The sequence below is a fragment of the Anomaloglossus baeobatrachus genome, chromosome 9 (genome assembly GCF_048569485.1).
Source record: "Anomaloglossus baeobatrachus isolate aAnoBae1 chromosome 9, aAnoBae1.hap1, whole genome shotgun sequence".
In the NCBI taxonomy this organism is placed as follows: Eukaryota; Metazoa; Chordata; class Amphibia; order Anura; family Aromobatidae; genus Anomaloglossus; species Anomaloglossus baeobatrachus.
Window position 1 is genome coordinate 64826097 of NC_134361.1, and position 14242 is coordinate 64840338.

A 14242-nucleotide genomic window follows, 5' to 3' on the forward strand; every position below is an offset into this window, starting at 1 on the left:
CATTGTAAGAATATTACTTGATTTTCTCTCTGAGAATGAGCTATACCTTCTCCTTTGTTTAGCAGATGGTGTTGTTAACAGTAAGACCAATACAACATTCTTTTACTTCTCTGTATAAAGGTATAGAAGCCCAAGTGATTCATGTTCTACTTGTTTTATGTTAGGGAAGAACAAGATTTTTTATTGCAGTTTGTCACATTACACCATAAAGCAGGTAGTGGCAACAATGTCGAATGTTCAAGATCAACCAGTCCAGTTCATAAAAAGTAGGCCAACTTCAAGCTACTGTCTCCATGAGAAGCCTCATCAAGATACGTATAGCCGAGGTGAATAAAGTGCAGACGTTTTACTCGAAAACGGTAAAACATGTTAGAGCTTGGAATGGATTTTCTACAAATGTCAGCGTTTCCATATTTACATTAAGTTAAAAACATTTCATTAGCCAAGATGAAAAATAAGGTCATGATGATACTAAGGAGCATGGTAAAAATGGAGTTTTCCAATGTACAACAACCTTCTTACAAAATGAGGTCCTTAAAAGTGTCCTTTGTCCACGTGAAAAAGGTGTCTGAGCTGTAGAGGATGGTCACAGACGATGTTGCAGGATAAGAGTGGATGTGACATTAACATGTAACAGTGCGTCTGACAACAGTGCTCCAGCAACATCCGGGGATCTGTGTTGCCGTCGTATTCACGGGGGGCTTCAGGGTGAACTTAACTTCCTTGTGCTACACAGGGCAGCGTCTGGAAAAAAAGGAACAGAAGAGAATTGTGAGGACAGGTCTAGTTCATCAGTTTAGTCTTCATCACTTGAGCCACTGATCGGCCCAGTGCAAGTGATCATCTCCATTATATATGGACCGAATGATCAATTATTATGCGATTTTGGCATTTTTATGCCAGTCCCACCCGCCTCTGGCCATATTTGCAAAGTGAGTACAACTTAGTTGGGACAAGTGCATAACACTGGGAAGCAATTTTGCACATAATTTTTGTTAAGTTGAATTTTTCTGCTGATTTTGACTAAAATAGACAAGCTGATATCACAACTGCGGTTAGTTTTCTTCTATCCCGTCAGGTTTATTCACTACAGTTTATCTTAATGCGATTACTCTAGGCTGGATCCTCTCCTATTGGCTGAGGGGACATTCACACTGCATTCCTTTCCTCGTTCAGTGGTCGTGTCGGGGCTACCGTCTGAACCTCCCGTAAAACGGGATTTGGACATATGCACTGACAGGTACTGGAGGCGGACACACAGAGACAGCCTACTACATCTGGGTGTCCGTATCCAATAAGCGTATACTCCCGCCAAAAAATGGAGTTGTGCACTATTTTTTTTGGGAGAGTATATGCTTATTGGAGACAGACACCAGGCATAGTAGATTACATATGGGTGTCCACCTCCAGTAACCGTAAACTTCTGAAAATGGTGCACGGCAGGGCACAAGGTGACTATGTCTGCACTATTAAACTCAGGGGCCCAGTCAGCGCATTAGTCCAAATCCCGTTTTGGGAGGGAGTACGGATGGAAGTCCAGACAAATATACACATTGTACGGGGCCATACAAAGACAGAAGAGGACCCCTCTGTAGGACCAATGTATGGGCTTTTTCCAGTCCTAAAATGTGTCTGTAACACAAGCTACTTGCTGCTTTGGAGGTGGTAGTGGCGCCCATATCACGTCTGCCCATGTGCAGCTGCACAGGTTGCCCCAATGGTATGGCAAACCCTATCACTGTGACACATACACATATATACACACTGTGATAAATACACATAGTGTGATACATACACATAGACACACTGACACATACATGTACAGTATATGACGCGCCCACAGGGTCTTGGGGGTTACTCGTCACCGGGCCGGTGTAGGAGAGGGATGTCACAGCGGCTAGGCCCGGTTTCGTGACCCCGGTGGTGTCAATAAAGATGGGGGGGAAGGAATATTTACAGGGGAGTAGAGTCTGTATTCGTGACGCCACCTGTGGTATGCGGACAATATAGGAGCAGCCGCTGCTGAAGTATCCTCTGGGGCAGATGGTGACGCAGCTTGGTTGGTACAGCTCTCCAACAGGCAGAGCTCAGGCCCGAGGGATGTTGGGAGTAGTGGTACTCTATGGTGCAGGGGTACGAGGGCGGAGGCACAGGCAATGACGGGGCGACACAGGGGTTGCAGTCAAAGTTCTTTACTCACTGAGGTATCACCGCCCTTGGTGTGCGGAGCTCCACTGTTGTGGGCTCCAGCCGATCCCGGATAGTTTGGAGGTCAAGTCCGATGGACTTTTTTGTATGTCCTTCCTGCTTGTGGTCCCTCCACCCCAACGTTTGGTCAGTGGAATGGGTCACGGGTGACTGACGCACTACCTGCGAATCCTGGGATTCCCCTTTTTCCTAAGAACCCGGCTCGAGCCGCTCAGCTCCAGACCACGGGTCCCTTGATACTCTGCGTCCTCTCTCTGCGTGTTCCTGATGGTCTACAGTTTGTTTGTGTGCGCCTGACTTCCCCTGATGATGCCCCGCCTCCCGGGTTAGCTGGACTAGTTGGCAGGAGGTCCCATACCTCATGATGGCTACCCCTAGCATCCAACCCTAACCCAGTCCCAGTGGAAGGGCTGCTGACTTGAGTGTCGTGTGGATTGTTGCGTCCACTGGCGCCGACCTCCTCCATACCCGAGATGAATACTACACCTCGGTTGAGGTGCAGTACCCTGTGGCGACTGAAGCCTCAGGGGTGCCACATATACACATTGTGATAATTATACATGTATGCAGATTGTAATACATATACACTGTAATACATACATACATATACACATACAGTATACACACTGTGATACATACACATATACACATTGTAATACATATACACACTGACATATACATATATACACACTCTGATATATATACACATATATACCCTGGGATACATACATATTCACATATACACATTGTGATAAATATACACACTGTAATTCATATACACATACACCAACTGTCATATGTGTACACACTGTGATATATATACATGTCATGATGCAAATTTACACACATACACTAAGAGATGCTCCTTATTAAAGGGAGATTCTCATGTCATTAAATTGCTTTAGTTAGACAATAAAAATGATCAATTTTGCAACAGATTTTTATCTTACATAGTATTCAGCTTGTTTCCAAGGAGCTTGGCCACCAGAGAATGGTTAAGGCCATGTGCATGCGTTCTGTATTTGGTGAGTTTTTTACCTCAATACTTGTAACTCAAAACCAAGAGTGGGTGAATAATGCAGAAGTGGTGCCTGTGTTTCTATTATACTTTTCCTCTGATTGTGACACTCCCGATTTTGTCTTAGGGTATGTGCGCACGTTGCTTTTTACCTGCTTTTTTGCTGCTTTTTCTTCTGCGCTGTTTAATGCCAAAATGGATGTGTTCTTCTATTCAAGCAAAGTCTATGGGAATTTGGGTTTCTTGTTCACACTATGTTGTTCAAAATGCTGCCTTTTTGAGGCAGAACTTTGGTCAAAAACTCAGCTTTTCAAAGAAGCAACATGTCAATTGTTTTTGCCATTTGGGTTTTGCACTGCAAAGCTGAGATTTTGACCAAAGTTCTGCCACAAAAAGGCAGCATTTTGAACAACATAGTGTGAACAAGAAACCCAAATTCCCATAGACTTTGCTTGAATAGAAGAACACATCCATTTTGGCATTAAACAGCGCAGAAGAAAAAGCAGCAAAAAAGCAGGTAAAAAGCAGGTAAAAAGCAACGTGCGCACATACCCTTACAAATACTAAGGTAACAAAACCTCACGAAATACTGAACATGTGCATGTGGTCTAGGTGTATGCAGTAGTTGCATTCTGGGAGAGGAGTTAACTCCTGATATCACAGTCCACTCTGTCCAACCTATTGATATCTATACAGCAGTTAGCTTCTCACCACCCTCTTCCTCCCTTTCAGCTCCTGACCAAAGTGATTTATCAGTCCTTTGGAATCAAAACCTTTCACCCCAGCATTGGTATATTCCAGAGCAGTTCTCCAAATCATGGCTCTTATGCCTGCTTTACACGTTACGATTAAGCATACGATATCGTATGCGATTGTATCCGCCCCCATCGTATGTGCGACACGTTCAATTTGTTGAACGTGTCGCACAAACGATTATTTGCCATCACACGTACTTACCCTTCCATACGACCTCGATGTGGGTGGCAAACGTCCACTTCCTGGAGTGGGAGGGACGTTCAGCGTCACATCGACGTCACGTGGCAGCCGGCCAATAGAAGCAGAGGGGCGGAGATGAGCGGGACGTAAACATCCCGCCCACCTCCTTCCTTCAGCATTGCCGGCGGGACGCAGGTAAGATCTGTTCATCGTTCCCGGAGTGTCACACACTGCGATGTGTGCTGCCTCGGGAACATTGAACAACCTCACGTTCAATTTTTAGGAATTGAACGACGTGTATGTGTAACGGGGGCAGGGGGCGCCTCAGGGGGTGTAGTCGGGTCCCCTCGCCTTGTGGGCCGCAGGCTGAACCCCGGCCCGGCCGTTACTTGCAAAACAGGTGTGTTGTTGAGGCAGAGTGTGGATGCATGGGGCCCATTCATGACAGCGTTCTTTCTGTGCTCTCCAGCTCCTTCTTCACTTTCAGGAAAGAGACAATTGCAGGCAGCAGATAAACCAAACACCGATTTATTAAACAAAGCTTCCATCTTTTTGTTTGCAGCAGGTTTACTTTAGTACGTTACAAGTTACAGGTCCTTTTCTACAAAAACGGTTTCCTTTTTCTCTACGGGCACTTTCCTTTGCCTGCAGGGGACATACGTTAACCCCCCTAGTAGCTGCGCTCTAACCCGGATTTACTGTAGGGCAGATCCAGCACACACTACCGGCTCTGGATAAGTTCTCACCTCTCCACTTCTTTGTCAGGGCACTAACCTTCGCCTGCAGGGGCCACTTGTTATCCCCCTGATAGCTGCACTCCACTCTAGTACACACCACCGGCTCCGGACTAGTCCCAACTCTTCCACCGTTTCTCATGGGTTTCCTCTGCTTTCTAGCCAAGAGTACTCACTCTTACACTCTGCCCCGTCACCTCAGACCGAGCTTGCTCGCCTCTCAAATCTCACTGCACACTGGACTCTGCATTCAGAACCCTTCCTTCCCCACCTAGGCTGCCCTGCCCCTTCCTTCCCTGCCACTGTTACCAGGGGAACCACTGCTCTACACTGGCACCTAGTGGGGAAACAGTTTATGACAGGTAACATTTTACCATCAACATTTACAATTTGCCACCATACTACTGTGGCGTCTTCAGGGGGGAAAAACCGCTTCTCCACACTAGGGGTCCGTCCACCCCTTACATTCCTCCCCTCTTTAACCTCAGCCTCCTGGCGAGGTTCCGCACCTGCAAGACAACGCATATGGAAAACACACACACGTTTCTTCAGCAGTATTCTTTTTCTTTCTTATTAATAAAAAAAAAAAACATTTTAAAACTAACGTATCGAAGCACACCAGATTGGCACACAAGTCCGGTGCCCGGAGTGCCTCTAGGGGAGCTCCCGGTCTTGGCTGATCTTCTGCCCGGAGGCTCTCCTCAAGCGCTCCCGGTCTTAGATGAGCCGCGACCAACAGAAACAAAAGGGTTCTTTACTTAACAGTCGCGGGAGAAGTCCATGCATAGTCCCTGCATTCTTCTATTCCCGGGTTCAGTTCTTTTAACGTAGCTTTAACCATAAACACTCACCGGCTTCCAACAGTACCGGCTTTCGACAACAAACAGATCTTTTACTTCCGGATGATTAACCCTCACGCTGGGTGGTATGCACGCAGCCATTCAGCCCGCTGGGCCCTCACATGGTCGGAGAGGGACTGTCCAGGTAAGCGGGGTAGCCTACGAAACGGCTCATAACCCGGTGGCTCCGGTACTTCCTTCTCCGGTTCAGGCCCTTCAGCCTCCTGCGGGGGTGAGGGGGTAGCTGGATGGGACCGCAGTGGGCTGCCGACAACAACTACCGGGTGCGACACCATACTCTGATGTATCACCAGTAATGCCGATGCTTCTCTTGGCTTGTCTCCAGCCGTAGGTTCGGCGGCCGCTTTTGGCGCGACCGTCGGGGTACTCTTCAGCCCACAGGCTTCAGCGAGCGCTTGCTTATGCTGAGCGCGCCACGCTCTGTTCTCCATTCTGCTTGGTCCAGGTATTGGAGTTTGCTTCTTCTTCCACTGCCGGGGTTGCAATCGCGCCGGGGAAGGTGGAGGCGGTTCTTCTTTTCCCGCTTCTGCCCATACTCCGCCCCCAGCCTCACCCACCAGGTCGGCACAGCGTTTGCGACGCCTCTTCTTTCTTGCGGCGCCGCCCACGTCTCTAGACCTCTGCAGTATCTCGGGGCAAGCACCTCCCCTCTTTGGGCGGTGCACTCCGGGCTTCTTCCTTACAGGCCAGCCCAGCGCTTTTCGTTTGGCGCCCACTTTTCGCGCCTTCACTAAATCCATGAGGACGGCCACCATCTTGCCGCCATCTTGTGGCCTGTTCAGTACATCAGGCACCACTTGGTCTCTGCTCAGGGTTTCTCTTCTGCGGGCTTGATCCTGCCGACTACGCCAAAATGCAACGGGGGCAGGGGGCGCCTCAGGGGGTGTAGTCGGGTCCCCTCGCCTTGTGGGCCGCAGGCTGAACCCCGGCCCGGCCGTTACTTGCAAAACAGGTGTGTTGTTGGGGCAGAGTGTGGATGCATGGGGCCCATTTATGACAGCGTTCTTTCTGTGCTCTCCAGCGCCTTCTTCACTTTCAGGAAAGAGACAATTGCAGGCAGCAGATAAACCAAACACCGATTTATTAAACAAAGCTTCCATCTTTTTGTTTGCAGCAGGTTTACTTTAGTACGTTACAAGTTACAGGTCCTTTTCTACAAAAACGGTTTCCTTTTTCTCTGCGGGCACTTTCCTTTGCCTGCAGGGGACATACGTTAACCCCCTAGTAGCTGCGCTCTAACCCGGATTTACTGTAGGGCAGATCCGGCACACACTACCGGCTCTGGATAAGTTCTCACCTCTCCACTTCTTTGTCAGGGCACTAACCTTCGCCTGCAGGGGCCACTTGTTATCCCCCTGATGGCTGCACTCCACTCTAGTACACACCACCGGCTCCGGACTAGTCCCAACTCTTCCACCGTTTCTCATGGGTTTCCTCTGCTTTCTAGCCAAGAGTACTCACTCCCACACTCTGCCCCGTCACCTCAGACCGAGCTTGCTCGCCTCTCACATCTCACTGCACACTGGACTCTGCATTCAGAACCCTTCCTTCCCCACCTAGGCTGCCCCTTCCTTCCCTGCCACTGTTACCAGGGGAACCACTGCTCTACACTGGCACCTAGTGGGGAAACAGTTTATGACAGGTAACATTTTACCATCAACATTTACAATTTGCCACCATACTACTGTGGCGTCTTCAGGGGGGAAAAACCGCTTCTCCACACTAGGGGTCCGTCCACCCCTTACATATGCGATGAACGTTTTAACGTTCAATCGCAATCGCACGTAGCTGTCACACACTACAATGTACCTTACGATGCCGGATGTGCGTCACTTACGACGTGACCCCGCCGACACATCGTAAGATATATTGTAGCATGTAAAACCCACTTTACTTTCCTGAGCTGTTTGCCCATTCAAGTGCCTTGCTATCTGGAGAAGAAAATGGTGTAGACTCACAGCAAACACTGACAGTACGAAGCTTCTGACCAGAACTGTCACTCATGGAAGAGCACCCGCCTACCTAAGCAACCCATAAATAAGGCGTATGCAAAGCTTTGTACTGGTCAAGAGACTTGATAATATCCCTTTAACTTCTCTTACAGAGGCGATAGACAACTGGAGCTTACACATGAGATATTCCAACAGGTGGCAGTACTGGATGCCTTTTGGCTGCCAGTATCTGACATCTTGTCCCAAAATGTTTAAGACCGCAACCGATCTTTCACAGCACAAGTCCTCACTGCGTGGTCTATGTCTATGCACGGGGTGACTTGTGCCAGAAAAGAGAAGCAGATGGAACTTGGAAACTCTCAGAAGTTTAGAAATGTTTGTGGTGTCCGGCACCAACACATTAGAAGCTGGACTTTTTGGCTATGCGCACGTGTTGCTTTTTGTGTGCTTATTTTCTGCACATTCTGCGCATGTTTTGGCAGAAAAAACGCTGCTGAAAAAACATGTATTTTTTTATCACTTTTGCGTGTTTTTTCACATGCATTTTTTTTTTTAGTCATGGCAATCGCGGGGGTTCAGGCGCTTGCAGACAGGTTCTGGCTGATGTTACAACCAGGACTCTGCTCTCACTTCCCAAAGTGGTGCCCGCGTCGCTCCCGGCAGTTTAACCCCATGAACGCTGAAATCAATGTGATCGCAGCATTCAGGAGGCAAGGAGAGGGATCGCTTACCTCTCCCTGGCGATCAAGTTCCTGTAACGCGATCACAGGGACCCAATCACTGCCATGGCAACCCTGAGTCATCACCATGATGACCCTGGGTTACTGAGCTACAGGTCGCCTCACAGACCATGCCGGATGCATGGTGTGATAGACAAGGTGTCAGTGCTGTGAGTGCAACACTGAAATATAATCCACTGTAGTGATAAAGCACTGTAGTGGATTATATAATCGCAGGAAAAAATGCAGAAACAGTTGACATGCTGTTCCTTTTTTTTTGCAACAAAATCTGCAAGGAGCAAAGAAGCAACATGTGCACAGCAAGTCAGGATTCTCATAGACTTTACTGGGATGCATTTTTCTTTGCAATATTGATTGCAAGAAAAAAACGCATGAAAAAAAAGAAACAAAAAAAGCAACAAGTGCACATGATTTTAAATCTATTAAATGGCACCTGAAATTAATACATAATATTCCCTCTATGGAGACGCGCCACTGCTCTGTAACCTGTACGGTATCCACGGCCCGAAAAAAACAAACAAAAACTTTCTACTGGCATGTGTGCTGGGAAAACTAATCACTATAAAGTTCTTCACCTTCCTCTCCTGTCTGTATGTGCAGCTGTCAGTCCTTTGCTTGGAAAAAGTCTTCCATGTAATGTTCACCTTTCACCAGCAGATGGCAGACCGCACCACACACAGACGGCTGACTACCATGAAAGCTGCAATAATATGATCCTTGGCTGGATAGAAAGTGGTGATATTTTTCTATCAATCTTTTAAATATGAACAAACAGGATCCATAACCAATACTTTGCTTCCCCGATAACATGTTAGCTCCCTAGGAACATCAATATCAGGGCTCACTCACATCTGTGTATAAATACAAAAAGTGCAATCCAATCTCAAAAATCAGATTATACTTGCACCAATGTTAAACAATTAGGCCATATTTATTCCTCGGCTGGATTTGGCCTGTGGAAAAATCTCAGCATGCTTCGTATGGTGATGTAAAACTCCAATGCAAGTCTATGGGTGCGAGAAGAAAACGGATGTCACACGGATTATCCATTTTTTATGGATATGTGGTGCTCCTGGGCTTCAGGCGCCACAGGGTATTACACCACTTTTAAGGGGTAATATCTATCCCTGGTCAGGAGGGTGTTAACTGCCGATGCCTTCACAAAAACACATATATACAACAGTAAGGTGCTTTCCCATAGGAGGAGGACTAGGGCAGACAGGGGAGCCAGCCATCGAAGCATGGGACTTCCCCAGTCGCTAGGACAACCTCTGGGGGTGGGCACCACATGGGGTAGAAGTAGGCGCAAACATCTCACTAGGGCAGACTTTCCCAGGCACAGCTTGGGATAACATGACGCACAGACAGCAGGTGTTTAGTGTTTCTCGCTCTTCGTGGGACCCGTGGCTTGGAGCTGGAGGCTCGGCCCGGGTTCCAGATAGTAACCAAGGGACATGTCAATAGAAAGACTTTCACGGGCAACGGCGGTGACAGACGACTATCTGGGATCGGCTGGAGCACATCGTGGCAAAGATCGGTACTCTGGGGCAGCGCCTGAACTACCTGTGAATAAAAGACTTGGAATCGCAGCCCCTGCCTCTCACTTGCCGATGCCGTTGGCCAGCACTGCGGCGCCAACGGGGACTACCCCCACCCCCATCCATTTTCCATCATCCTCCCCAGGCTAATCCCGCTCCGCCTGTGGGGAGCGACACCATCCCGGCTGCGATCTTCACCATCAGCCACAGAGTGCAGCACCCGCTGCGGCGGCCCATGTCTGGCCGCGGACCACAGGTGGCATCACGATCTAAAAAGACTTTCCTCACCGTCACTACCACCCCCCATCCTCAGTCCTTCCTCCCGTCCACCATCTTCCCTCCCTCCTGTACGTCTCGGGGTCACGAAACCGGAGCAGGCCAGCCCGAGACAACGCAGAGGATCTGCACCCCCGATCCGGCGACGTGTCAGATGAAAACCCCCTCGACTCTGGGGTGTTACAGATACATCACCATTCTGTAGCATAGGACACAGTAAATGGTCCTGTAAATGATTGTAGAATAACAGTGGATGAGAAAAAAACACATCATACAGATGCTAGGCGAGAAAAAAAAAAAAAATCACACACTCGCATGACATGTGGAATGCCAAACAGATTTCACTCGGCCAACTTTCTGGATGAAAATCGGACCAATTTTTTTATACACAAATGTGAGTGAACCCTCAATCATGGGTAATGTGTCATTGTAAGTTTTATATTTGGATGTGTGCTCTTTGGGTTTTTTGACAGTTCTATATATACAGTATTGTATTCTATATACAGTTAGGTCCAGAAATCTTTGGACAGTGACACAATTTTCGCGAGTTGGGCTCTGCATGCCACCACATTGGATTTGAAATGAAACCTCTACAACAGAATTCAAGTGCAGATTGTAACGTTTAATTTGAAGGTTTGAACAAAAATATCTGATAGAAATTGTAGGAATTGTACACATTTCTTTACAAACACTCCACATTTTAGGAGGTCAAAAGTAATTGGACAAATAAACCAAACCCAAACAAAATATTTTTATTTTCAATATTTTGTTGTGAATCCTTTGGAGGCAATCACTGCCTTAAGTCTGGAACCCATGGACATCACCAAACGCTGGGTTTCCTCCTTCTTAATGCTTTGCCAGGCCTTTACAGCCGCAGCCTTCAGGTCTTGCTTGTTTGTGGGTCTTTCCGTCTTAAGTCTGGATTTGAGCAAGTGAAATGCATGCTCAATTGGGTTAAGATCTGGTGATTGACTTGGCCATTGCAGAATGTTCCACTTTTTTGCACTCATGAACTGCTGAGTAGCTTTGGCTGTATGCTTGGTGTCATTGTCCATCTGTACTATGAAGCGCCGTCCGATCAACTTTGCGGCATTTGGCTGAATCTGGGCTGAAAGTATATCCCAGTACACTTCAGAATTCATCCGGCTACTCTTGTCTGCTGTTATGTCATCAATAAACACAAGTGACCCAGTGCCATTGAAAGCCATGCATGCCCATGCCATCACGTTGCCTCCACCATGTTTTACAGAGGATGTGGTGTGCCTTGGATCATGTGCCGTTCCCTTTCTTCTCCAAACTTTTTTCTTCCCATCATTCTGGTACAGGTTGATCTTTGTCTCATCTGTCCATAGAATACTTTTCCAGAACTGAGCTGGCTTCATGAGGTGTTTTTCAGCAAATTTAACTCTGGCCTGTCTATTTTTGGAATTGATGAATGGTTTGCATCTAGATGTGAACCCTTTGTATTTACTTTCATGGAGTCTTCTCTTTACTGTTGACTTAGAGACAGATACACCTACTTCACTGAGAGTGTTCTGGACTTCAGTTGATGTTGTGAACGGGTTCTTCTTCACCAAAGAAAGTATGCGGCGATCATCCACCACTGTTGTCATCTGTGGACGCCCAGGCCTTTTTGAGTTCCCAAGCTCACCAGTCAATTCCTTTTTTCTCAGAATGTACCCGACTGTTGATTTTGCTACTCCAAGCATGTCTGCTATCTCTCTGATGGATTTTTTCTTTTTTTTCAGCCTCAGGATGTTCTGCTTCACCTCAATTGAGAGTTCCTTAGACCGCATGTTGTCTGGTCACAGCAACAGCTTCCAAATGCAAAACCACACACCTGTAATCAACCCCAGACCTTTTAACTACGAGGGAGACGCCTTCAGAGTTAATTGCAGCCCTTAGAGTCCCTTGTCCAATTACTTTTGGTCCCTTGAAAAAGAGGAGGCTATGCATTACAGAGCTATGATTCCTAAACCCTTTCTCCGATTTGGATGTGAAAACTCTCATATTGCAGCTGGGAGTGTGCACTTTCAGCCCATATTATATATATAATTGTATTTCTGAACATGTTTTTGTAAACAGCTAAAATAACAAAACTTGTGTCACTGTCCAAATATTTCTGGACCTAACTGAATTTACTAATTGTGCTGATGTAAAGTTTAAGACATCGATTGCTGACTTCTATGTAGTAATATGAAACTTTGTGTATTTCCACTCATTAAAATCTCTATGACAAGTTTTACTCGTAGAAATGTGGAAACAATTCTGGCCAAGCGGATAGTGTATCACGTCCAGTGCAATTTCTGAAGGAGTGGTGCATGGCACAGATTTTTTCTCCCACGGTTTCTTAGGTTCCTGGACAATTTGCAGCTCCTTCATACCTTACTGTCATGGGTGTGTCACGGGTGACAGGGGTCATGTGGTTTCTGGCCATAGAAGGTCACAGCGTTTTGCTGCAGAGAATGCTCCCTGACTTTCCATTGTTCCTGCTGTCAGTATTCAATGGTATAGGTAGCTTTCCCGCTGGATTCATCTCTCTCCCTTTTGGACCCAGTAGGAGCTCGTCTCCACCCAGCTGTTGATTAGCTTTTCTTTGGTGTTTAAATATCGCTTCCTTGCTATGGACTGTGCTGGTGATATTTTCAGTTCTTTCACGCTGAGGTTGCAAGCAGGTGGCTTGTATTCCACTCTGTTATTGTGGCTGAAAGCTATGTTGAACTTCTATCTGAGTCCTATCTTTCCCCTTGTGTGTCTCCCATGTGTCTTCTATACTGTTTAGTGGGGTTGACAAAGAGCTCATCCCATCCATTCCCCCTTTTTTTTTTTTGTATTCATGTATACCTCATGTGGATGCTCTTAATTCCCTCTCTTACCATCTGACTAAACAATCAATTTTGGAAGAGGTCACAAAGGAGTACATTCTTACAGTATGTGATTTCCTATTGAAGCACAACTTCTTTCGATTTGACCAACAGTTTTCCATACAAATAAAGGGCTGCCCCATGGGGGCTAGCTTTTCTTGTGCTCTTGCCAACCTCTATTTGGTCACTTGGGAGGAATCTCGTATACATGTTCTTGAGAACCCCTTCCTGAGTCATATAATCTGGTATGCCAGATACATAGATGATCTGGCAGCTCGATGAAAATACTCCACAAAAACAACTCCTTCAAGATTTTCGTTATTATATTAACAATAATACCATGAATTCAAGTTTACTGTGGAGGGATTTCAGAACTCAGCTCCTTTTCGTGACATATGGCTGTCTGGGGATCCACACTCAGGTTTGACTCATACCAAACTATATCGCAAACCTATTAGTGGGAACACCACCCTACATGCCCATAGCTGTCATGTGGCCCATACTATTTCAAATCTTCCCTTGGGCGAATTCCTGAGGGCACGTCGCCTTTGCTCCACTGATTTGACCTACAAAGCTGAAGTCGAGAACATGAAAATCCGCCTAAGGAATAGGGGCTACACTAATAAAATTCTTAATAGAGCTAACAATCTTGCTGACCAAAGATCTCGTGATAATCTGCTACAGGATAGGGACCAATCAAAAACATCATCAAGAACTTTTTCTAATCGCATCACTTTTTCAACTCCTTACAGCAGAGACTTCCCTAAAATTAAAGAAATTTTCCTTCAATATCTTCCTCTCCTATATCAGGACTCTGATCTGGCCAACATACTATCCAAAGGAGTAAATGTGGTTGGTAAAAAGGCCCGAACGATTGGAAATTTAATATCTCCTTCCTCAGATACTGATTCCGGCACTTGGTTAATTACTAAGGGCTCATACAAATGCGGCATTCCACGCTGTGGCCTTTGCAAGCATATGAAGAAGACCCAAATAATTACCTACGGTGCTAACAAAACCCATAAAATTTCAACTTTTATCAATTGCTCCACAGCACATGTTATTTACAAGGCTACCTGTAACACTTGTACTAAAGATTACATTGGTTGTACTTCG

At 46.5% G+C, this 14242-nt stretch overlaps 1 protein-coding gene across 3 annotated transcripts in view; it reads right to left on the minus strand.

Annotated features, from left to right (window-relative positions):
• Positions 1-165: 165 nt before the first annotated feature.
• Positions 166-14242, minus strand: part of MCF2 (MCF.2 cell line derived transforming sequence) — a 199036-nt gene continuing 184959 nt past the window's right edge. For all 3 annotated transcript variants that reach the window (XM_075323774.1, XM_075323773.1, XM_075323775.1), the window contains one exon: positions 166-744. In XM_075323774.1, the coding sequence (XP_075179889.1) occupies positions 704-744 (41 nt within the window). In that variant the 3' untranslated portion in view covers positions 166-703. The remainder of the gene's footprint in view (positions 745-14242) is intronic.